This window comes from Paroedura picta, chromosome 10 (assembly GCF_049243985.1).
Source record: "Paroedura picta isolate Pp20150507F chromosome 10, Ppicta_v3.0, whole genome shotgun sequence".
Classification (NCBI taxonomy): domain Eukaryota; kingdom Metazoa; phylum Chordata; class Lepidosauria; order Squamata; family Gekkonidae; genus Paroedura; species Paroedura picta.
The window spans coordinates 31,638,844-31,665,242 of NC_135378.1; the positions used below are offsets into that span (position 1 = coordinate 31,638,844).

Sequence of the window (26,399 nt, forward strand, 5' to 3'; positions counted from 1 at the left end):
TTTGAAATTTCTTGGCCCAATGTGGAATATGGAAACCCTTTTTTTTCTTCTGCTGTATTAAAGTAATCTGTTTTCTTTGCTTTGCTGATTGCCTCATTGCCTTTCTTTCATTTTCGTTGCCCTACTGATTGCCTCATTCCCTTTTTTCCGTTAATGTCCCTTTCCTGCCTTCTCACTTTTCTTTCTCTTTGTAGTCACTCCAAACGATTACAGCAGAAATAAGAAAGGAAAATATTTACATGGAGTTGCCAGCTCTGGATTGGGAAACACCTGGAAACTTCAGGGGTGGAGCTGGGAGTGGGTAGGATTTGGGGCAGGGAGGGACCTTAGTGGAGTGTAATGCCATGGGTTCCACCCTACAAGGAAGCCATGTTCTGCAGAGGAACTGATCTCTGTTGCCTAGAGAGGAACTATAATTCCAGGGGGTCCCCAGGCCCACTTGTGGACTGGCATCCCTGCATTTACACATCAGAAATCCTGATCAGATGTTGCATTGCCAACTCTGGGTTGGGAAACTCCTGGAGATTTGGGAGTAGACCCCAGGGAAGGTGGGGTTTGGGAAGGGGCGGGATCTCAGCAGCAATGCAGCGCCATTGAGTCTTCCCTCCAAAGCAGCCCTTTTCCTCAAGGGAACTGATTTCTGTAGCCTCGAGATCAATGTTCTCGGATATCTCCAGGACCCACCTGGAAGTTGGCAACATTATTCTACTGGGATATGTCATGCCCTGCAGTCTTCTTTATGAACTATCATTCATGATCATAGAATCATAGAGTTGGAAGGGACCTCATGGGTCATCTAGTCCAACCCCCTGCACTATGCAGGATACTCATTGTTTTTGGTTGAATATCTGCAATATATATTACATGCAAACCTGAGGCCAGGTCTTAATTTTGCAGTAAAGATCTGGATCATGATCTTGTTCTCATGTTGATAGGTTCTTTGAGAACACATTCGCAGTGACAGGGTGCTGCACATGCACTTCCTTGAGCTCTTGTAGGGTTACCTGCTAGCAGAGTTTAAATCTGCAAAGAGGAACCGAGCATGGACTGCTTAAAAGACTAAAATAGTTTTTTGCGGAGAAACAAACTTTAAAAAGAAAGAGGAGAGAGAGAGTCCTAGTAAATGGTAAAGCTGCTGTTCTTTTTTTCACTCAGTCTGCTCAGGAGGCCATCAGAGAGGCAGGTGTGCAGGAAGTCTCCAAATGACCAATCAGGACACTGGAGGAAATTATTTGAAAAACATCACTATGCTAAGTACACATCTCCTCCAGTGCCCCCTGTAGGATATTCTTCATATCCTTTTGAATCATACACACTACAGATCTTTCCAACTTTGCCAACTTTCACATGAGGCCTGAATTACAACCGATCTGCTGAAATTACTTCCCCTGCAGAGAATGGCTGTTTTGGATGGTAGACCCTGCTGAGCTCCTTTCTTTCTCAAAACCCCACCCTCCCCAGATTACCCCCTCAAGTCTCCAAGAATTTCCCAGCCCAGGGTTGGGCAACTCTCTCCCTAATTCTTATTGTTAAATTTGTGGGTTCAGGGGACTATGGACACTGGAAGTGATTTATTATTTTTATTTTTATTAGGACCCTGACATGATACAACAAGAAAGCAGAACTGAATGGAGAAACCCACAGCCAACCCCAATTTATATACAATAGTCCCATAATAGATCTTCCCACCAGTGTGTGCTATTGGTCAGTTTCACTTTAAACTGACTGGATTAAGCAGACATGATCTAGCCCAGGGGTAGTCAAACTGCGGCCCTCCAGATGTCCATGGACTACAGCATTCGCTGGTAGGGGCTCATGGGAACTGTAGTCCATGGACATCTGGAGGGCCGCAGTTTGACTAGCCGTGCTTTGGTCAATTACAGTGCAGGTTTACAATCATGCCTCAAACCTCAAGCTTGGGCCTCGGCAGAACTACAGACACAACAACTGTGTTTATTTCATTTTGAACTTTGGATTTCCATTGTGGTTTTTTAAGTCACATTGTGAACCCTGTTTTTAAAAAATCAATTATCAGCATAACGTGGAGAGGCTCTGGAACGAGAAGCAGAAATGTTGCAGACCTGAGGCCACAGTCTGGCGGTCAGTGGTGGGTTTCATTTTAAACTCCATGCTGAGCATTGAGGCACATCACCCTTCTGCCTGTGCAAGGCTGAGCCAGGGCGGGAGCTGCATTAGCTCGGGAAGGCCACCGAGCCAGCTCACTCGCCCCAGAAGGCAGGCTTTGAGGAGGGGGGAGGTGGGCCCTTGATTTTCCTGCCTCACAAAGCAAATCCCTCACCCACCACGGCGGCACAGCTTTGGCCTTCCCAGAGGAGTAGGAAACTAGGGTGAGACTTTAATGGCTGAAGCACTTTGGAGACATCCAAAGTGCTTTGGCTGAAACTTCGGCCAAAGCAGCAACTTCGGCTGGGCTTCTCATGGTCCGAAGCAGGTTCTTCCAAACCCGAAGCGGTCCGGATTTTCTCCTTAGCACACATGCCTAGCCAGGATCTAGCCACACATGGGCTGATTGCATGCAGGGTTAAGATCCTGCCTCTGATCTCAAGCTCTGATCTCGGCAGAGATATAGGCACAATATAGCTTTTCTTTCCTTCTCTTATAGCAATTTCTCCTCCTTCTCTTCTGTACTAGCCTAGTTCCTCAGAGTCCTATCTTCCTATTTTCTCATCTTCAAGACAGACTTCCCTGGCTAAGTGTTATGCTGGGGTTTTTAAAATCTCAAATTTCGGTGTACCAGGTTTCCTCCAACAATATTCCGTGTTCTCTTCTCCTTGGCTCCTGGGGCAGGGAGCATCTGGTTGAAACTAGATCTTGTAATGAAAAACAATTAGGCATTTCAACCCCGCTATTCTCCAGCTCATACTGTTTTGCTTCATGATGGTATAAACAACGGTATAAACAGAAATAACTACTGTTGTCATTGTTTATGAACGGTAATCACAGTTCCAGTGTGGTGTAAAATTGCAATAAAATGTGCCCAGACTTTTCTTTTCCTTTATATTGTGTTTCTCCGAAGAAGGAGAAGACTCGGGCCCCTTCATTGTTAGCAGACAATGCTGAAATGAGAGTAGAGTTTGACTGTACTCAACCATGAATTCCATGATTTATTGGTGTAATACTGTTGTGCTGTACGTTTTGTTTCAGTAACCTTTAGCAAAACCATGGCTACGGATGAAAGAGACACTGAGCAGAATGCTCATTCTGAAGTACTGAGTAATGATGTTGCAGGTACTGGGGGGAAAAAACCCTAAAGTTGTGTTTTGCATGCAAGCTAAAGAGACAGAACCTGTTGCTCCATTTACACAGGTGCGCTTAAAAATAAAGAAGTGTGTAATACACTTTTTCCAGGAAATGGCTTGAGAAAGTAATAATATCATAGGAAGAGAAATGATATTTCAGACTCTGAACAGCAGTGAAAAACTTTTTTTTTCAATTAAACAGTTTATCAACTGTTTACATGCCATGCATTTGTGAATCACACACTGGTGTTGTAGATCAGTTGACACTCTACAGTCAGCACTTGCTGCTTACAGTTTGCAATGACTCTGACTCATGAGGAGCTCCAAGCAACCACAGAAAATGCATAGTATAGGTATGGTTCCACAATTTAGAATAGGGATTCATAATTTGTCTTTCAGCCATGAACTATGAGCTCATACAAATAGGCAGATTGTTTTGCTAACTGACCTGGTTCAGTTATCAATTTGAGACATTTAAAGTTTAAACCACTGCTTTATACTCCCCACTGCTTTTCGCAGGGAGCATAATGCTGCGGTTTAAGTGGATTTGAGCACTGCTTTCTGCTATCCATGGCTTATGCTTCCCTTGGATCCCTGCTACTCGGCTGTTTGATTTAAATGGCCCCCTGCTTTCTGCTCCCCATGGATTTTCATGGGGAGCAGAAAGCTTCCATCTATTTAAACCAAACAGCTAAGCAGCTGCTTTTCATAAAGAGCGTTCTGCTCTTCACAAACTGCATCAAAATACCTGGAAGTTCATGGTGGTTCTTCAGTTTGCAAACATAGCTGTGCAAACCACGAACTAGCCAAAATTTGTGAGACTTTTGTTCTTCAGCTGGTTCATGCCCATCCTTAACTTCAGAGAAGAAGCTACAAAGTAGATCATTGGACCAGCATCTGATGGTGCTGGATTATGAAACCTTTCAGCCTAATGAATCAAAAGTTCCATGTAACTAAGTGCATGACTTTATATCCAGAGAAGCTAATGTAATTACAGGTAACCACATTGGTACTAGTTGATTCAACATTCTGCCGTGTATGTCTTAGCTTTAGGCACACAAGCACTGAGAAACTTGAAGTCACATCTTAGAAGAGTATTTGGTGCAAACCAGAGCTGAATGTTTCTGCTTCAATGCCGTTATTTACACACCCATGATATACCAATGGCTAAAGAGGCTTTTTCAGAACCTTTGTTCTGCTTACATTATGGCCTTTTGAAGGGTGGACTGCTTTCCTCCAGTTTGCCCTTCTCTATGCCCTCATGAAAAACCAAAAGCCTCTCTAAAGAAACCATCCTCACTACCTAAGAAAACAGACAGCACACATGAGGAAGAGGCGTGGAATTACTGCTGCCGAGGTGTAAAGAAGGTGCTAGCCCTGAATTATTAACGTTCTGCTATAAGTTGCTTTGTACAAAGGACTAGAGAAAAAGTGATGGAGGATTTGTGCCAAGTCAGTAGCCAGCAGTAGAGTCCAAGGGTGATAACTTGAGGAGAGGGAGGGGAAAAACCTTCCACAAGGCATTGTTTTAAGACAGGAGGGGTGTTCAGTGTCCTGGAAACACATCTGGGCCTGCTTCTGAGACGGTGTTTTGCCTCTCCAAATGAACCCCTTTCCTCAGGGTCATCGGGATCCCTGCTGTTGAAACATTGCTTGAACATTGTTTGTCCACATAACTTTTCCAGAACTGAATCTCTATCCTGACAGCAGACCATAGGATCCCACTGGGAAATAGTTCACTGGCTGGCAACACAGACAGGCTCAGGACCAAGCCAATCATGGCAACAGGTTTAGCCACCAAATGCGACGGTTCTGCCTCTTTCTAGTTGCAAGCAGCGTGGGTTTTCTTGGTTTGTTTTGCTGTGATTGGTCTTGCTGTGTCTTGACATGAAATTATTTAAGCAGCTAGAATAACTTCATGGTGTGTTTGAAGTGTGATATGACTTCTCTAGATTTGCTGCCTTGCTTTTCAGGGCACTTGTACATTCCGGATGCAGGTTCCTTAAAATCACTTTGGTTCTGTATGAAAAAAAATTCTTAAAAAAAAAAAATCAGAAACGACTAATGGGTTTTATCTGTTGATAGTTTGGCAAATACTAGAAAGGCAGTAATGGCACGATATTAAGAGGTCTGCTGTTTTAATTAGATGAGGAAGAAAATGTGCCAAACCTTTTAAAGATAAAAATGTCAGTCTGGGGAGTTATGTTAGTGTTGAACTGCAAGGATGAGCATTAATGGTAAAATCTGCTCCCCTGGGCAAGCTCAGACAAACACCTGCATGGGGCATTTAAAATGTGATCCTACCTATCTGGTAGCTCTATAAATGGTTTCTGGGAAGCTGCGTAATGGTGAAACTCCACCTGTGTCATGTAAGTTACAATGATGGATCCCATATTCTTTCAAAAGGGGTAGCTGGTTCCATGGGAAAGACTCACATGGTCCAATCCCACTCACCTGTTTTGTTTGTTTAAAAGCTACACCATCTGTGCAAGAAACACTAATGGAACACTGAGTCTCATGCAGCTAGAATAATTAGTGTCATTGAACAACAACTGGAACTGCCTACATAACATGCATAACATATAATTCACACATTGTGAAGCACAGAGTTTAGCTCTGAGGCTCCCCCTCCCATGTACCCCAATAGGGATTGCAAATGTGACACATGTGTAAAAGAGGCTTCAATCTTCTCGCCCACAACACACATATAATTGTACTGACCTGCACTATTTTGGAGAAGGGAAGGACACACCATTTTGCTTGTTGAGGAAACCCACATGGCCAAGCACCGCACAGCCAAACATTGTTACAGGTCAGTAAAATGGCACAAGGTGCAAAGTTGATGCCCCTTCTCCACATGTTTTTATAAAAGGGAACAGGATCAGAATTCATGTCAGTGAAAGTAGGAGTGATTGTCATTGCTTTGTTCATTGCCTAGTTCAAGGTAAACTCTCGCAGTTGTTCAAATATAATTTCTTTGGGTTCCTGAGCAAATAATTGTATTGAATCATCCCATGTTTGTATCAAGCCCATAGCTTAGTATTAGAACATGGTTTGAATAACTGGCACCCCTGAGGAATTGGAGAGCTGCTGGGCTACATCAGCCGGTATTTTGACTGGATTTGTCGCTTCCAATTTTAGCACTTTAGAATGTCTGAAACTGCTCCCAGGTGAGTATTCTGGAGACATCTTTGGTTTGGAGTGCTTTGTTGCTTATACAGGTTGATCTGTGGCAGGTTTGAGTGTGGCTTGGTGTGTAAATAAATGCTTATACACTTGTCTGCATTAGAGAGTCTCTCATTGCTGGATTGGTGTTCCAGGAATGTGAGATGTCAGGTCTGGGAAACAACAACTATATTCTTAAAAATATAGAGGAAGGGCAGGCGATTGCAAGCTGCTTTGAGACTCCTTCTGGTTGATAAAAATGGGGTATAAAAACCAACATTCTTCTTGGAGTCCTCTCTCTAAGAGCAAAACTGCTCTTACTAGAATTCTATTGTGGGAGCATTTGTGCAATATTCCTGCCTGGGGTTAAGTTTTGGCAGCTCTGGATTGGGAAATACCTGGAGACTTTGGGGGTGGAGCCACAGAGGGCGACATTTGAGTCAAAGAGTATGGAACTATGGAGTTCTTCCAAAGCAGCCGTTTTCCCCAGGGGCACTGATCTCCACCCCTGCGATAGCCCTGGAGGTGAGCAGTAAAACTGGGGGATCCCCAGGTCCCACCTAGGGATTGACATCCCTATCTGGGCTGCTCCATTTTGCACTTCCCTTGTGATTCTCCTGGTCTGCTATTTGGATTAGACAGCTGGCTTTACTCAAAAAAGATACCATTAATTATTTTTTTCTGTATTCACAATACACATAGAAAAGATTTAGAAGATTGAAAATGGCACATTTGGAAGAGGCAGTCAGAAGCAACAATTTCATGTTGCTTGGGTGATAAGACCTGCCCTGGTGAATTAACAGAGATATGTATGGAGATAAGCACAGTAGGCTGCAGTTTATACGGATCTGAAACTGATATGCTTCATGGCAGCAGCAACCAAGTCCTGTGTGGGCTTGTTTTTTGATCTGACAGCATTCTGGATGATCTTGGTCCTGTATATAACACATCCTTGGTTTTGGGGTGGAGCAGGTTAGACACATACAGATCTGTGGCCAACATCTTGTCTTTCTGGTATGGTTGGTCAAAAATACCATGATGCTATTTATCTTTATTATAATGTACAGACGCTCATCAGCAGAGGATCGATTTGTGATACCCAGCGGAGTCCATTCCATTTTCTACAGGCCTCACACAGAAAGCATGTACAACTTGCTGTGGCTTTCCATTTCTTCAGTCCATTTGCGTCCATTTCCTCCCTTCCGCTTTACAGATTATCACATTTTCTTTGGTGAAACACTGCAAAAAAGCACTCTTGATTAAACCAAACTTATGGCTGCACAAAGATTCTTGTAGTATGATGTTTTGCTAATGTGCAGGAATAAATTTGCACATCAGTGAAACGCCACAAAAGTATCTTGTTGCAATTAAGCATATAATTACACCGAGCTTTTTTTGGTTGTGCTTGATAGATGCACAAGTATGTATTAGTGAGATGTTGCGGGGAAAGATGTGAAGGAACTGAAAACTGTGGCAAAGTGTACATATTCCTACTTCTGGATCATCACAGATGTTTGCATTGCTTCTTCATAGCTGTTTTCATTACTTTATGACTAGCAAACCGAGAATAAATCATGCAGGTTTGTTCAATTTGCTCAATTGATCTGAGATCCAGAATCTTTTCTTGGTGCAGAATTTCGATTGCTCGGGCAAAGTTCAGTTATGTACCACAGTGAGCACGTAGGCCTCATTATAATGGGGATGGGGTTTTCTCAGTTGTGTTCTCTGAGATGTCGCTGTTTTTGAACTGAAATGCTTCAATTATCTGGATTTCACAGGATTACAGAATATAAAGCCAGTAGACATGAAAACAATATTTCAAGCAAAACATTTGTGACTCAGAGCTACATGTTGAGAACAAATTCCAAACGAAGCATGCACAGAGCTGATCCATCTGGAGACATGCTTAGCAGGGATATGTTAACTTCTGAGAAGGTTATATTCTTTGCCATGGAAATGCTAAGAGGAACAAAATTATTACATAAATAGGGACAAAGCCCGTTGCATTCAGGCATATAACGGGTGCTGGATTGGGGGCTGGGGTGGAAGAACTCTGCAGACGGCCTCTCCCTCCCCCCAGGACTTGGAATGGCTGCAGGCTGGAGGCCCCTGAGCAGGGAACTCACTGGCAGGGGCAGCTCTCATCCAGCAGAGATCTGCTGCCTCTGAGACTTGGAGGGAAGTGGAAGGAGGAAGGAGTGGTCAGGGGTGGGTGATGGAAGGTGACTGGCTGGCTGCTAGTCAGACAGGCAAGCTGGTTGGAGGAGGAGGCACTCAGGGGCGGGACAGCCACCCTGATTGGATGTTAAGCGCTGAGTGGCACTTAAGCCATGAGACCAGCTCCTCCTCCTCGGCCTTACCAGAAATATTGTGGCCTATCTTATTAGGCAAGCTTTGTTTATTTCATACATGTGAGATGAGGTGGGATTTTGAGTTAACAAATTTGTACACTATTGAATAAAATATCCATTAGAGCAGTGGTCCCCATCCTGCAGGCCGCGGCCCGAAGGCCATGGCGCCGGGCCGCAGCTCCCTCTCCCCGCCCCCCCTGCAGTAAAAAACTTCCCAGGCCGCAAGCTTGCGGCCCGGGAAGCTTCTTACTGCGGGAGGGCAGGGAGAAGGAATCAGGGCCGGGCCGCGCCCGCGCGGCCATGCGGGCGCGGCCCGAGGCGCGGGTGTGACCCGAGGCGCGGGCGTGGCCCGATGCCCTGCCGGTCCCCAGCCTCAGAAAGGTTGGGGACCACTGCATTAGAGTGTACAGACAATGTCTAAGTCTTTATTCAGTTCTGTAGATTTTCTGCATTCAGTAATCCTATTTTCCTAAGAACATTAGGGTACAAAGTGAGAGACACATTCTAGTTAAGGAAAACTTTTGTAGCCACGTCACCAAACAGGCATCTGATTGGATCTCAAGATGTTGAGCAAGACCACCGATTCACTGCCGTTGCTCATCAACTCTTCCCACTGCCCACTCAAGGCAGTGTTGGGTAGGGTAGATGAAGGAATGCAGCCGTAAGCGAACAGTGTATTCTTGCTGGGGCGGGGTGGTTTCTTGCCAAAGATCAGTTTGGATTTCAGGAGAAAATAAGAAGCCGTACCAATGTCTCCCACAAACAGCTGGAATGGGCCCCATTCCAGGTGGTATTTCTTGCCTAGGATACATATTTCGCTCTTGGCATCATTGCTGAGCATCCTTATGCGTTGTTTGTTTCTAGTGGCATGATTTTTGCAGTCTTTTGCTAATTTTTGTTAGCTCGCAGTTTCCAAACAACCATTTCTACTGACAGGCATCTGGACCTGATTCGGTCAGCTGTTTTCTTTCCCGCTTGTTAAAACAGGAGGTGTGCTTGCTGATACATGCATGTTGTCCTGAGTTCAAGGCCTAACGATGATGTAAATTAAAACTCCCTTAGTGGTCTTTCGCTGTTGGGGTCCCAGATGTAGCATATACTTGAAAGGCAGGAGGATACAGGTTAGCCTACCCCAACAAAGCAACCATGAAAGATTGATAATCTAGAGTTCAATTCACGAAGCCCTTAGTGGTCCCAGAGGCTATGCTCATCTTGAATCCAAACAGAGAAAGAGTGAAAAACTGAAGCCAGTTTAAAGCTAAATTTTTGTTAACGTTGCTAATGAGCATTCCTGGGGGTCGCTCTTAGAGTTGCTTGTGATACTATTTTCACCTGTTCATCACTTCCGATTGCAGATGGAGAATGAGGGCAGGGAGGGAAATGTTTTCATAGCTTCAAAGACTCTATAGCAGACTAACAAAATCAGAGTCCAGTAGCACCTTTAAGATCAACAAAGATTTATTCAAGGCGATTCTCAGTCTATAACAGACTGAAAATGCTATTCTCTTGAGGAAAATGAAGAAGTGGCCCTCTTTCTAGGCTTCTGTGTATAGCTGGATAGCTAAAGGACATTGGTGGTCAACTGATTTTCCAAAAACCTGCCACGAAGGTTGCATCCTACCAGGTGGAGGGTCTGATACATGTTATGCCTGAAAATAAGGTTGCCAATTTTGGAGGGGGAGGGGAGAGATCTGCTGGAGTTAAAACCTATCTCCATAGATTGCTTATTTATTTAAAACATTTATTCTACTTCTCCTGGAGAAAATGGCTGCTTTGGAAAGTAGAATACCTTACATTTCACCACACCAACGTCCCTGACCTCCCCAAATCTCACTCTCTGAGGTTCTACCCTCAAATCTCCAGGTATTTCTGGACCTTGAGTTGGTAGCTTTTTCTGGAAATGTGGCAGTAGCTGTGGGCCGGGAGGCACATCCTTCTTGCACACTTTCCCCCAGGGGAAATCTCAAGGGGAGCTGGGGGTGAACAGGTGGTGGCCTCAGAAGAACCAGGACAGTTTGGGAGGCACAAAGTACTTAGTTGACCACTTAGTTGGCCCAGTTATATTTCATTACCCTAGGGTAATCCTAGAGCAGATTTAAGGGCAGGACTACACATTATAGGAAACATTAGATTTGAACCACATATAGCAGGGTGGCCAAACTGTAATTCTCGAGATCTCCATGGACTACAGCTGGCATGGGCTCATGGGAAATGTAGTCCATGAACATGACATATATAGCAACCTCATGTGGATTTCACTGCCCCCCTTTTCCTCAGTAGCTCAGCTCACGTCTTGAAATGACCCAGTTGTCTCTTGTGGCCCTTCCTTGGATACCCAGAGAATTGCTGATTGCTACTGTGGGATGGTAGCTGAATTTCTTCCAGGCCAGGCTGGATTCTAGAAATTTTTGGTGGGGGGGATCATTTGGGCATGAAATTGGGGGCACCATGTTTGGGCAGGTAGTTGTGAGTTCCTGCATGGTGCAGGGGGTTGGACTAGATGACTCTGGTGGTCCCTTCCAACTCTGATTCTGTGATAGCACTGAGCAGTTTCTAGATTCCACTAGAAGAAGAAGAAGAAGAGTTGGTTCTTATATGCCGCTTTTCCCTACCCGAAGGAGGCTCAAAGCGGCTTACAGTCGCCTTCCCATTCCTCTCCCCACAACAGACACCCTGTGGGGTGGGTGAGGCTGAGAGAGCCCTGATATCACTGCTCGGTCAGAACAGTTTTATCAGTGCTGTGGTGAGCCCAAGGTCACCCAGCTGGTTGCATGTGGGGGAGTGCAGAATCGAACCTGGCATGCCAGATTAGAAGTCCGCACTCCTAACCACTACACCAAACTGGCACTACACAGTGCTGGCTGCCATTCATGAGACTGGACATGATGAGGCAAGTTGTACTGATTGTTATGCAGAGTCTCAAGTCTTAGCAGCAGGCTGGCATTTTCAGAAGCAATCCTGTGACTCTTATAAGATGCAGTTTTGTCTTGAGTGACCAGGCATGTTGACCAAAGCCTGTGTCTTCAGGTTGTGTTACTGTGGTGAAGTCAGTGATCTAAGCAAGCCATGCCAGGTGGTAGCACCAGGTCTCATTACCCTTCAGCGAAACCTGACTGACTGTGTGGGAGCAATTCCTGCAAGAGTCTTCTTTACTTTCTAAAGACATTTGTAGGCGTTCTCTCCCTCCCCCCTCCTGAAATCCAAATATAGACCTTGTATTTTCAACTTGATCCACCAGGCTATGCCCACACAAACTTCATTTGCTCTAAAATATTCCTTTAACCATTTTTTTTGGTAAAATTTTCCATCGTGATCACATCGATTCAGTTATTCCTTCAAAGAGGATCAAAGCAGGAAAGTCTCTTCTTTTATCTCTTCTCTGCAAGATTGAAGGATGATCAATCTGCTTAAGAAACCTTGTAAGTAAAATGCCCTATTATCTGAATTTAGCAGGGATCTGTAATTTAAAAGGACAAGGGCAGTGGTGATGCTCCGTGGCTTAGTTTTGATTTCTCTTGTAGACCAGTTGAAGGTTTAGCTTGCTGAAGCCGAGTTGCTCTCGGTGTCCATAGGGGTCTTTGCGCAGATTAGATTTGGGATTTGATGCAAAAGGAGTAGGATGGATTTTAATTTTCAATGTTGTGCTGTTTGTTTTTCGGGCAACTTCCAGTGCATCAGCTGCAATTCTTTGCATGGGGATAAAAGCATTATCATGTTTTCTGTGACCGGCATTCAGCCTAGCAAGTGACATATGACAACCTTTTAATTTCCTATTCTTTTGCCATGTAGTTGATCCCAAAGGCAACAAAATTAGGAAAAGAGTCTAAACATTAATGTTAACCACAACATCCTTGGAATTGCCTTGGGGTCTTGTTTTGTGGCAATAGTAGAACATATTGCGTCTATTTCCATTTTATTATTATTTTTAAATGTACCAACTGTGGCTTCACTGAAAACTTAACTATGCTGGCATTAGATCCTCAGAGTGCAAGTACAGTCTTCATCAGTCATGCAAGAGTGAGAAAACGGAATCTTCTTTTGACCTGGGAGGGTAAGCATGTGGCGTTAGACTTGAATGCTCCTAGGCAATTGCTGGGCAACCGAATTGCCGCTGGACACTTAGGTTAATCATCTTTTAAGAGGCATCGTAAAGGAAGACAAGATTTCTTAAAATATGTGGACTGCGGTGCACAAGCAGATATACTCCTTTCTCTGTGCATTTGTTACATTAATATTAACACAGGGCTATGCTTGGATATGTAATGATCAGGAAAGATCCTGATTTAAATCAGATTTCTACAAAATCGAACAATAAACCAGTCTCACAGTTGGGTCCAACATGAGCTTTAAAGTAAATGTAAGGGAAAGCACTGACATGTTAAGCTAATTTAAGATTATTTAACCCATTCTTTCCACTCATCTCAAGGAGGTACACTCACGGAAGACACTGGGTTTGTTTTTCTTTTACCAGGGAAATCAAAGTAGAGACGCCACTGATGCTGGCCTTTAATATGGGCAGTGGCCTTTAGGGTTGCAGTAAGACACAAAAAATATTACCTCTGATAATATCACAATTGTATTGTCAGCACTCTCTCTCTTTCTCCCTCTCTCTCTTTCACTCCTTAAGGAAGAGCAGCTTCAGAGATTAGCACTTGGCTGGTGGTGATATTTTGTCATGTTTGTTTCTCTTGGGTAACAAATTAGGGTTGCCAGTCTTCAGGTGGCATCTGGAGATCTGCTATTGTAGTTGACCTACAGAAGACCAAGATCAGTTTCCCTGTAGAAAATGGCTGCCTTGAAGTCCAGACTCCATGGCAGGAGTGGCCAAGTCATGGCTCTCCAGACATCCATGAACTGCAATCCCCACGAGCCCCTGCCAGCACATCTGGAGAGCCACAGTTTGACTGCCCCTGCATTAGGTAGTGAGGGGAAAGGGGGAGAATGACCTCTACAGCTTAAAAAAATTATCTAGTCAACAAAATACCTGATGCCAATTCTGAGGCAAATGTAGTAGGCAAATAAAATACCTGACGAAATGCTAAAGTCTGGGGGTTGGCACCAACTAAATTTTCAGTGGAGAAAAAATGAGAGATTCAAATGGGTGTTGGTCTGAAGTAGCACAATAGAATCAGAGTCCAGTAGCACCTTTAAGACCAACAAAGATTTATTCAGGGCATGAGCTTTCGAGTGCAAGCACTCTTCGTCAGACTAAGAACTCCTTCCATGACTGTGGGAATATATAGCAAAAATTAATTCTGTTACATTAGTAAACTGTGTCACACATCCAAATACAGCTAGTGATAATTCTTTGCCAAAACAGCCAATCAATCCCCTTGAAATTCAGTTGTTATTCACACAAACATGGGAGAAATAAAACTGTGAAAGTGATCAAATGAGAGTTATCTTTGACCAAGCAGAGGGCTAGACTGAGGGTCATGGCACCTGCATGGACAAAAGAAGGAGAACTGGGCAAAATTGAGCTGAAAAAGAAAACTGGCTAGATGCTACCCTATGTCTTGTCTAACCCTTCCCTGAGTCCCTTTTAATCGGCAACGCCGGGGACTGAACGCCAAACACACACAACATGTGCTCAAGTGTTGATTTATACACCATCCCCCCTGGAGATACCTCTTCAGTAGTATCCAGTGCTGTTCTCAGATTTCTGTGGCAAGGCAAGCATTTGCTGCTGGTTTGGTCCAGAGACATGGGATTGACATAGAGGTGTTGCATTCTTCCTCTTGCCCTATTTCCTGCTGTAAATGCTTCCCCGATAGTACCATTTTCTCCATAATGAGGGGGAAAACTTTAGAACAGATTCCACAGCTGTATTTCCCCCTGGCAGAGATCATTGCAGCTTTAATGGGGTATTTGTAGATCAAGGAAATAGAACAGCAGTGAAGAGTTAAATGCTGCCTCCCCAGACCCAATTCCATCTCTTTTTCTACAGTGCATTAAGATGGTGCTGGTAGAAATGATTAATTGATCGATCAATCAATCAATCAATCAGTCTTCTTTTATCTATCTATTGTATGATGTGAGTAGTGTAGCAATGAGATCCAAGGACCGTCTGGCAGCCAAGCAAGGGGCAATCAGAGGTGGTTTGCCATTGCCTGCCTCCATGTCATGATCCCTAGTGTTCCTTGGAAGAGCTACCACCCAAATCTTTGGAGGTCTCCCATCCAAATTTTAGCCAGGGTTGGTCCTACTTAGCTTCCAAGAACTGACAGGATCAGGCTTGTCTTGGGCTATCGTGGTCAGGACTGGAAGAAACTGCCATCAGATTGCAATTGTATTATTGTGCCCCATAGAAATTTCAAGGCAAGAGGGAGAGGTGGTTTCCCATGGGCCAGCTCTGAGTAGCAGCCCTGGACTTCCTTGGTGGCCTCCCATCCAAGTATTAATCAAGGCCAACTCTGCTTAGCTTCCAAGTTCTGATTGGGTTAGTCTGTCTGATCATTAAGATATAACATCACAACTTACAGAGACCATTTAATTTCCACAATACAATGGATCCGGACCACAGTACACTGGTATGTCGTGCAGCCGAGGGGGTGAATGTGTGGAAGATCTGGAATTGTTAGCTACTCTTTTCTTCAGAACTGCGAATGATATGATCTTCTGGCTTTTTGCACTCGAGACTGAAGTGAAAAAATGCTTCTGCTCTATAAATGTGTGTGGGAGTACAGCGTGCCAGTTGAATACAAAGGAAAAGGTTCACTGTTGTCAACTTGAACTTTTTTTGCTTTCTTGTCTCTACTGTAGCTAAGGAAGGTTTTTTTTTAAGTGCCCTAAGAAGAAATGCTGATTTAAACAAGCCCCCAATGAGATAGGAATGGCATGTTACCATCTTGAAAACTGTTCCAGAAAAATCCCCAACTCCTCTAAATTTAAGTAGGGACGGGTTATTTCAAGGTTTGGTTTGCATCCATTCACATTCAAATGCTACTAATATAGTATCTCTTGAATGTTCACCTTCTTCAGAAAGGTTGAATGTCGTCAGTTGTCACCTTTTACAGCCAGATGTGTAACCGAGCCTGTGTAACTGAATCTCTTTTCTAGAGCTACAATGGATTTGTAACGGCCCAGAGTCCACAGTAACTTCGGTGGCTAAAGAGTGTATATATGTGCACATGTAGTTTGTTCCACCTCTCTGGCCCCCAGGGTAACACGGAGGTTTGTTTTGCATTCAGGCAAGGCATTTTCATCCCCTGTGCTCAAGACATTCACATGTTGTGACATTTGGTTCAAAAGGATGGCAAAGTTTTTTCCTTCTCTCTTTCACTTCTGAAGCCATTGGGCAGGGGTGAGAATTGAGCTGGGATACATACCCTTCAGAACTTGCAGTCAGCAGAGCTAATTCCTCTTTCGTAGCAGTTTAGACCGAAAGAAGGTAGTTTTCATCCCAGTTTCAAGGATCTTTTGCGGTGGTTGGACTTGATGAGGATATTGCTGAAATCACAGTTCCTACAAGACCACATTTCTCTTGATTCTTGAACTTGTCCATGAGCAGATCCCTTGTGAGCTGCACCAAATGGGAGCATGAAAATATCCTTCTGTAGCAGCAGAGGGCATGGGAATGTGTTGGGATGCCCCTTGCACCCACCCAGTCTGGTTCAAGAGCCAGTTTAGTGTTGTGGTTAAGAGCAGCAGCCTCTGATCTGGAGAACCGGGTTTGATTCCTCCAGATGCAACCAGCTGGGTGACCTTGGGCCAGTTACAGTCCAGTCAGAACTCTCTCGGCCTCATCTACCTCACAGGGTGTGTGTTGTGGGAAGAGGAAGGGGAGGCAACAGCCATTTTAAGACTCCTTCAGATAGTAAAATAAAGGGTACAAACCCCGAGATCTTCTTTTCTTCTTCTTCTGCATGCTGCTGCTACCCCCCTCCCCTGTTCCTCTCACTTTCCCCACTGTACCCATGCAAATGTGCAGAAGTAACAGTGGCTTTGCCAGGGCCCCCTTTCCCTACTTTCCCTTGTAGCTACAAAGTAGGGGATGTAATGACACATGACAGAGACCTACAACATGCTGTTGTGAAAGCAGTGGTCAGCTCCACTCTCTTTTCCCTGGTGATGGCAGAGGGGGTGTCCACAAAGAAGACTTCCTGTTGAGTCACATTAAAATAGGCTTGTTTTTAATCTGGATAAATGGGGAGACCTAGGGAACTCCATGAGTCATGGCTGGAATAAACATGAAGCCATGTGGATGTTTCCCTTTAATATGAGGATCGACTGCTTTCCCTGTGGGGAATATTCTCTGTGTGGAAAGCAGCCATGGTTCCAAGGATCCTTTGGAGGAATCAAATTGAACTAAGAATCTCTTCTCCAGGCTAGTCTGCTGCCAGTGCACTAAAAGGCCAAACTGCATACTTAGACCTCAGATTTCAGCCAGATTTGAAAACATTAGCAGTACAAAACGATGCCATATTAAAAAAAATGCATCCTTTCCTTGCATATCTTAGGCGCTTGTGCTAGGCAGAAGCCCACCCTGACCTTGGGCTATTTTGGTACTGCATGTAACTGTACATGAGACAGTTACAGTTAGAGACAGAGTTCAACGAGATCTGAACACAATGGAAAAATGGGCAAATGAGAACAAGATGCAATTTAATAAAGATAAGTGTAAAGTTCTGCATCTGGGTCAGAAAAATGAAAAGCATGCCTACTGGATGGGGGATACGCTTCTAGGTAGCACTGTGTGTGAACGAGACCTTGGGGTACTTGTGGATTGTAAACTAAACATGAGCAGGCAGTGTGATGCAGCGGTAAAAAAGGCAAATGCCATTTTGGGCTGTATCAACAGAGGCATCACATCAAAATCACAAGATGTCATAGTCCCATTGTATACGGCACTGGTCAGACCACACCTGGAGTACTGTGTGCAGTTCTGGAGGCCTCACTTCAAGAAGGACGTAGATAAAATTGAAAGGGTACAGAGGAGAGCGACGAAGATGATCTGGGGCCAAGGGACCAAGCCCTATGAAGATAGGTTGAGGGACTTGGGAATGTTCAGCCTGGAGAAAAGGAGGTTGAGAGGGGACATGATAGCCCTCTTTAAGTATTTGAAAGGTTGTCACTTGGAGGAGGGCAGGATGCTGTTTCTGCTGGCTGCAGAGGAGAGGACACACAGTAATGGGTTTAAACTTCAAGTACAACGATATAGGCTAGATATCAGGAAAAAGTTTTTCACAGTCAGAGTAGTTCAGCAGTGGAATAGGCTGCCTAAGGAGGTGGTGAGCTCCCCCTCACTGGAAGTCTTCAAGCAAAGGTTGGATACACACTTTTCTTGGATGCTTTAGGATGCTTAGGGCTAATCCTGCGTTGAGCAGGGGGTTGGACTAGATGGCCTGTATGGCCCCTTCCAACTCTATGATTCTATGATTCTATGATTCTATAACCAGCTTACTACTAGCGAGGGTGATGAGATTAAAGCTGCCAGTATTAGCTTCACACGTAAGCTTGATTTATAAACAAATCATTTACACATATTTCAAATAGTTAAGAATATGGAACGTGGCTTTGTGCCCCACCCCAACACCAGTCTTTGTTTCGGCAGTCACGTGCACTGAGCAGAACCCACCTTCTCAGATGCATGCGGTCGATTAAAACTTAGGGTGGAATTAAAAATGTGCTGGACTTTAAGGTGCCACAAGACTCCTGTTTGTTTTCATTGCTGGCTTCAATGGACTTAGAAGGCTGTGAGTCTCCTTGGAAGAGCACTCTAAATAGCTGCCTCTCTGAAATTCAGATCAGAACTGATTTCCTGCTAATATGTTTTCATTTCCTGGTGGATAATGCACCCCAAAGTGGCAGTGAACTTTAAGGACTGCCTGCAGAAAACCAGTTTCCAATTTGTAGTTTAATATATTCATCAACAGAAGCCCAAATCAAATGGGCCCATTTATCTAGTTGAGGAGGAGGTTGACTTGTGACTCTTGCCAAGCCAGAAGAGCCTCACCAGTAAACACCAGGGGCCATGATTAAATCATGATGGGTCTTGCATGCCTTTTGGTTTATTTAAGCCAATGTATAAAATCTCCTTTCTGAGTTTAAGAAAGTTTTCAAAGAGATTCCAGCCAGGGAGCTATATTAACCCGCTACCTCTGAAACAATAGTTAGCCTTGGGGCAACTTAAAGGTTAACATTTACTATGGCATACATTTTTGTGGAAATAACCCTGACTCCAGCTGTCTGTGTCTGCGTGTATTATCAGGTGGGCAGAAGGGTCAGCAGTCCAGGAAACAGGCGTGTTTCGTTGCTATGCAAATCACAACTGAAAACACAGTTCAGTCAAGAGTACACAATCCAATCGGAGTAGGTGTGGTCACTTGTCATGATGGGGCAAAGCAAGAACAATAGGCTTCTCAAAGGGAGCAGTTGCTTTCAGTCATGAGCTAGGTCAGTGGTCCCCAACCTTTTTATCACCGGGGACCACTCAACGCTTGACAATTTTACTGAGGCCCACTGCCCTAACGATCTCTGACTCTGGTCGCTATGGTAATGTTTAAACATCCCTTCAAAATAAGATACAGACAGGCCACAACAATGAACATAAGGAACATTTTATTTTCATGAAAATTTTAACTCATGACAATGACAAATCAATGGGAACCCTGAGCTTGTTTCTCTGCAACGAGATAGTCCCATGTGCGCCTGCCGGATCGTGGATGAAGTAAAGGGCCGGGGGGGGGGGGAAGGCATCCTTCGCAGCCCACCTCCAGTTAGTCGACGGACCACATGTGGTCCACGGCCCACAGGTTGGGGATCGCTAAGCTAGGTGACTTGCAGTAGCCTTTTGCTTCATCATTGGCAGTTTGTTCACAGATGGGCCCAAATCTAACATTAAAAATGTAGTGGTCAAAACAATGGGGAATGTTTTAACCATCTAGGGCATCCTGTTGCTGATCCTAAGGTTATTGCCCTCCTTCAAAAGAACTTCTCAAGTTGCATTCCAACAGGAGTTTGCCAGAGAATTGTTCTTTAACAAAATCAAGACAAGTCCTTCCACCCCTCTCTTTGTAACATATTGTGAGGCAAAGTGCCCCAGATGCCTCCCAAGGGTTAATGTTTATAGTAAGACTCCGTCCATCTTGCAGGTGTTATTAATTGGGTTTCTTGGCCTGCAGGCCTGTTATCTTCATGGCCAAAGTAATGAATGAGATAATTGTCTCATGAGAACCTGCGAGCCATAGGATAGGATGGGGAGAATCAAAAGTTATGAGGTAATCTTCTAGACCAGGGGTAGTCAACCTGTGGTCCTCCAGATGTTCATGGACTACAATTCCCATGAGCCCCTGCCAGCAAGGGGCTCATGGGAATTGTAGGTTGACTACCCCTGCTTTAAGATACTACTTGTCTCCTATATAATTTTCCTTGCTGCTGTCTCACTGTTCCTTTGGCAAATTCAGGTGGGTAGCTGTGTTGGTTTGAAGCAACAGAACAAAATGTGGGTCCAGTAGTGCCCTTAAGGCCACTGGGTATAAGCTTTTGTGTGTACGATGAAGTGTGCATGCACCGGAAAGCTTATACACATAATTCAACTTGGTTGTCTTTAAAGGCCCCTGGACTCACACTTTGTTCTGTCCCTTTGGTGGCTATTTCCCAACCACTCTCCCAGTGCATTGAAACTGATTGTGATGGGGAAACTTTAATATTTCCAGCAGTGACCATACTGTTTCTTTTTTAAGTTAAAATATTAGTCTTGCATCGATCTTGACCTTGATCTACAAATGCTCCTTTGAAGTATGAAAGTTCTTCTAAAGCCTTCCTGGCTTTCATGCAGCAGCAAAGACAAGAGTAGAGAGGTGAAAGTTCTCAACTACTACAAGGTGAAGGAGAGGAAGAGGGGTTTTTTTGGGGGGGGGGGTTCAACAGGGCATTGAACAGTCAGCTTGCCAAACCTTGCTGCCTACCCCCAGCCCTTGTTCACAGAGCTTGGAGTCTTTGCCAGCAGCTGTCCCCAAATCCCAGTCTGGGGACCGGTACTGGTCTGTGGATCAGTAAGTACCGGGCCATGGCTCCTCCTCATCTTCCTCCCCGGCTGCTGTCTCGGGGGTTGCTCTGACACTCTGCCACCGGGCTCACCTTTGGTGCTCTCCAGCGGCCGCCATGACTGGGCCTCCCCCTTGACATGGCACTGCGCAGCTGCTGCTGGCAGTGCCCCCCAGCTGGCAGCGGGATGTCAGGGGCACCGGGGGGAAAGCAAGTGGAGCAGGGGCTCAGGCGACGTCCCTTGCCAAAAGACTACCTCACCCCCCCCCCCCGGGCCTCAGTAAAATTGTCAAGCATTGACAGGCTCCTGGTGATAGAAAGGTTGGGGACCACTGTTTGCCAGCACTGACCCCTGGCCCTGCTGGATTGCTCTCTCCTGCCCCTTCATGGTTGGCCCCATAACTGCAGCAATAGCTTTCAAATGAGCTTGACCTCCAGCTTTTTCAGTTCACTCTGGGTTGTCCCTCTTGCTGGACAAGCTAATGAGAACAGCGACAGGGAGGCTGTTGGCGGCTGCAGTCTTTGAGTAGGGCGGCCAAGCAGGGCTTTGCCTTGCATTCCTCAGGCAACAGCTGTCGTGATCGGGATCCAAAACCAGTTCTTTCACTATCCAGCCATTCCATCTACCCACGTTACAGAAGAGAGGAATGAACGAGAGCACCACAGTGTGGGTTGTTTCAGGTGCTTTTGGACTGCGACAAACATGTCTGCATGTGTGGCAGTAGTGGGGTTTTCGTCACTGTTATGAAATACTGAATTGACAGAAAACAGAAAGCATTATTGTGCTACGTTCCTCTTTTTGCTGTCTGGATTGTAGGTAGGACTTCAGTATTTTAATTTCAGAGGGATTTCTTTTCTTTATATTTTCTCCAAAGGCTGTGTGAAAAATACAAATGGTACAGTTATTCCATGTAAAAAAAGGCCAACAAAATAGTGTAATGCTTAGAGCTGGCCTAGGATCAGAAAGACCCATTTTGAATCCTCACTTTGCCACTTTTACCCTCTCAGCCTAACCTACGGCATCAAGTTGTGAAAATAAAATGGAGGAAAAGAAAATTATGCAAGCCATTTAGGGCTCCAATTGGGTTGTAAATGAAGTAAACAAATGGAATGTTATTTAAAAAATGTTGAGTGAAAGTTTGATGCTTTAATTAATTAAAGGGACTATCTGTCTCTGCTTCCTCCTTCTACTTGAGGGAGAAAAACAACTTTTTTATTACTTGCATAAGCACTGGTTTTTAAGACATTACATAAGAGATGTTTTTGTTTATAAGTCCTCGTATAGCTCTTGACACAATCCTTGCAGGTTGGAGATGTAGAAGGCATGTGGAAACTAGCTCAGAGTGCATTAAAATATGTGCACATACAGAAATAAACATGATAGTACACGATGATGCACAAGCCAGAACATGTACTCATTAGCAGGGACTGCAGAGTCATACTTAATATCGTATTAATTACTGCAACTTAAAGACTTAAAGCCAGAAGGGTACCAGCAGGGACTCACTGTGCAAGCATATCACTGAAAAGGGAAAGAGCTTTCTGAAGATGGCTTAGAATCATAGAGTTGGAAGGGAGCCAAGGTCATCTAGTCCACCCCCTGTACAATGCAGGAACTCACAATTATGGGTCCCACCCACAGTGACCTACCATTCCACAGTGACGACCAGCAATTCCCTGGGTATGCAAGGAAACACTTCATGCCTTGTCTGTCTGTATATTTATAGAAATGGAGCTAGGTTTTGATAATGTCACTGTGGTTTTTTTGAAAAAAATATCAAATCAAAGCACAGAACAAATAAGCATTTGGAAACTTTTGTGCTGGCCAATATATTCTTTTTCTGATGGTAATCAGATTTTTAAAAACTTAGTAGACATACCCTGAAGATTTTGAAACCTCTGTAAGTTGGTAGCACAGCCTCAAGGTGTTACATAATATTTATAAATATTCCAGTTTCACAAAAGTGATTTTTAAAAAATCCTAGGGATATTATAGGGCAGAAAAGCCAACAGATGACAATTCTGACTGGATACTATGTCCCCCATAGCAGTGGTCCCCAACCTTTTTTATCACCGGGGACCACTCAATGCCGGGGACCACTCAACGCCTTTTACTGAGGCCCGGTGGGGGGGGGGGGGATAGTTTACTCCTCTACTCTCAACCACTGCCCTAGTGCTCTCTGATCGCTATGGTAATGTTTAAACATCCCTTCAAAATAAGATACAGACACGCCACAACAATTAAGTGTGTTGTAAAGGGCTGGGGGGGGGGAGAAGGCATCCTTCGGGGCCCACCTCCAATTAGTCGAAGGACCACATGTGGTCCACGGCCCACAGGTTGGGGATCGCTACCCCATAGGACATCCCCCCTTGTTTTTGGCTTTTTTAAACATGGTATATATGAGCTTTTCTAAAGCAAAAGAGTATGAACTGAATCAGTCTGGTGAATTCTGTGGGGGGAGGGGAAATAAACAACAGGTAGGATGGAACCCACAGTGTTTTGATCTTCAGGCTGGTGTCTTGCTCTTTTTGACCTATGCAACCTAGGCTGAAATCTTAAGCTCATAAACAGCATTTGAAGGTTGCCTTGAGTTTTTTTTTAAACAACAGCAATTCAATACCTAGAATCTTAAAAAAAAAACAGGAATCAAACTGAGTTCCTTTAATTTTCAAAAAAATAAATGGACAAAATGGGAGGATAAGTGGAGGAAAGGTCAGACATCAACCTTTGGGAGCATTTTTTAATGCACCCCCCCCCCAAACTCTGTGATGTACATCTTGGGAGGAGGGGGAGAGTTGGAGGGGATATGCAAGAAAGTCTTGTTTATAGTTCTGACACTAAAGCTGAACCCCTGATTCTTACAAGACTTAAGAGGGGAACTTATTAAAAATTTAAATGCTTAAATGGTACTGAAACAAGATAGTAAACCCTTCTGCTAAGCTGGCAACCTGGAAGTGAAAGAAGCTTTAAGAATCTCTCTTTACAATTTCAAAGGGTACTCCATGTCTGAAACTGACCATGGGGGAAACTAAACTGTACCAAGATTTCCGGCACAAAGTACCAAGGGGGACAGGACCCATACTCTCTGCTCTAGCACTGGCCCCACCATAAACCTGGTGGCAGAGCTCCATTGTATAGGCCCTACAGAAATCTGAAAGCTCTCCAAGAGCCCGCAGCTTCTCCAGTAGCTCATTCCATCAGGTCGGGGTCAGTACTGAAAAGGCCCTGGCCCTAGTCAAGGCCAGGCGAGCATCCCTGGGACCAGAAACTACCAATAAGTTAGTAACCTGCTGAGCTCAGAGCCCTGCATGGGACATAGGGCAATTTATTTATTTATTTGATTTTTATACCATCATTCCATACGGCTGTGGGCGGTTTACATAAAACATCATAGGGTAATTACAAAGGGCCAAGAAAGGGAGGGGGGAGAAGAGGACAATAGGACTTTTTAAAAAAGGAGATACTCTGAACGGAAAATGAACTGAGCACTCAAGGGAGCAAAACCCATGCAGAAGGAAAAAGAAAGCCCGAAGCTCTTGCGAAGTGAAAGCGAATTGGCATGTAGAAGAGAAAATTACACCCAAGGGGAAGCAGGGCAAAAATTAAGGAAACCACCAGCGGTAGACCTAGTGTTCTTCTTTACATGGAAACTTTCTGAAAAATGTACTTTCCATTTGTTTTTCTTCTTACCTGAATGAAAGTCAATCAGAAGAAGAGAAAAGAATATATTTCCCAGAAGCAGTATTTAGAATCCCTGCTGAGATCACACAAGCGAGTGATAAGGCTCAAACAGCAGGGTGTATTTTAGACAGATTGGTTCAATGTTTTCTGCCTCAAAACTTTTCTTCCAATTCACCCTCCTAGGCAGAGCCTGCAGCTTGCCTCAGGGCTGGGCTAGCTGTAACTCTTTCTCAGTTTGAAATTGCAGCTTGTAATGGGGGTGGGGGACTGTACTGTTGTCTTCCCTGCCAAGGTATTATTGAAGAGACTGTCTATTCCACATATTGTGTGTTTAGTCTCCATGATTCTCATTGAGATCTATGGCACAAAGAGATTCATGTAAAAGAAAATGTCTACACATATAATTCTGCACAGCAACTGACTGAGCAAGGGTACAAAGTACATACAATGCAAATCCCTTATGGCCTTGAATATTGCAAGTTTTTTCTCATGCTAAGCCCCACTGAAGGCACCCAGAGAAGGCATACCATTTGGTGAGTAATTTTCTAGATCCTTAGAGAGTGCCAGTATGTTAAGTGAGGGGCAGTATATAAATTGAATGAATAAATAAAACTCATCTCTGTGGTAGATAATCAAAGTGAGAGACACGGACAGTAGATAGAGCCTGTAAATGGCACTGTGAACAAAGCAGGAGTGCTGGCTGTCTTAGCAGGAGGTGCTCTAAATCAGGGGTAGTTAACCTGTGGTCCTCCAGATGTTCATGGACTACAATTCCCACAAGACTCTGCCAGCAAATGCTTGCAGGGGCTCATGGGAATTGTGGTCCATGGACATCTGGAGGACCACAGGTTGACTACCCCTGCTCTAAATGACCAGCTGCTTGCAGCTTAGATACTCAGAGAGGAGTAAAGTAGGGATCTATACTTGGATATAACCAAGCTGAATGTATATCCACAAAATACCTTTTGGTTTCCAAAGTGTATCCAGAAAATATTCAGGATTGATCCGGGAGTATTGGAAGCCAGGGTTTGAAGGCTCCAATGACTGTTTCCCTACCCCTGAGTGAGTCTTCCCAGGTTTGGACTTGCAAAGTTGATTTGTATTGGGCTAGGCCATTTTTAATTGTGTTTGTTGGTTTTGCAAAGTTGTGTTCTTTGCACAAGTTGTTCCATGTCATGAATGCTTTTTGCAGTAGATTGTTGGGTTTTATGTGGTTTAAGATTCTTTGGTTGTACATTGGCTGTATTTTCTGATTTTACATTTGCTAGGCTTGCAATAGCATTCCTATTCAGTTTGATGTGGGTATTCTCGAGTTGCACATTAGGAGGAATTCTCTCTCTTTACATTATTCCTCCTATAGGCATCAATGGAGGATGGCTTGAAGTACCTCATTCAGGAGCCTATATAATTGGAGCTCTTGATTCAATTCACTGGAAATTTGGTGGTTATTCAAAGGACAGCCACTAGCAGCTCTGCTGCAGTTTTGATGCCAGTAGCTGTTAAAACAGCCCCTCCAGTCCCCCAGAAAGATTCTCCACGGAGAATAATGGTGCTGAAAAAATCAGAATCCTGAGAAAAATGTGGATGTGTGACTACCAAGCCAATTTTTGGAATCCAGGAAACTATCAGTGTCTGTATTTTTCAGCTGCCTGATATCCAGAGCATGGGAGGGGACCCTTTTAAAAAAGCTGCACATAGCTAAGTAAAGAACCCATCCAGGAATCAGATAGATTCAGGAGAGCAGTTCATTGCTGAGTGAAGACCTAAGATGATCACTGACCTCTAACCTCTCACAGGACCCAAAGCAGACTGATGCTCGTGGGCCAGTTGGGCTGTTCCGTGACACTGCTGGAAGTGATCTCCTGTGTTGATATGATGTCAGAGAACCTCCTTTGTCTCTCCCCATTGGCTTGCAAAGGACGGTGTGACACAGGAGCCCCAGATATGCCACCC

General features: G+C 44.3%; 1 protein-coding gene across 6 annotated transcripts in view; it reads left to right on the forward strand.

The window, feature by feature from the left end:
• Nucleotides 1-26,399, forward strand: part of CRACD (capping protein inhibiting regulator of actin dynamics) — a 152,282-nt gene that overhangs the window by 64,633 nt on the left and 61,250 nt on the right. For 2 of the 6 annotated variants that reach the window (XM_077302031.1, XM_077302032.1), the window contains exon 1: nt 12,045-12,195. The exons of the other annotated variants lie outside the window; for them this stretch is intronic. In XM_077302031.1, coding sequence (XP_077158146.1) covers nt 12,171-12,195 — 25 coding nt within the window. In that variant the 5' untranslated portion in view covers nt 12,045-12,170. Of the gene's footprint in view, nt 1-12,044; nt 12,196-26,399 lie in introns of those variants that run through there. 6 annotated transcript variants of the gene reach the window in all.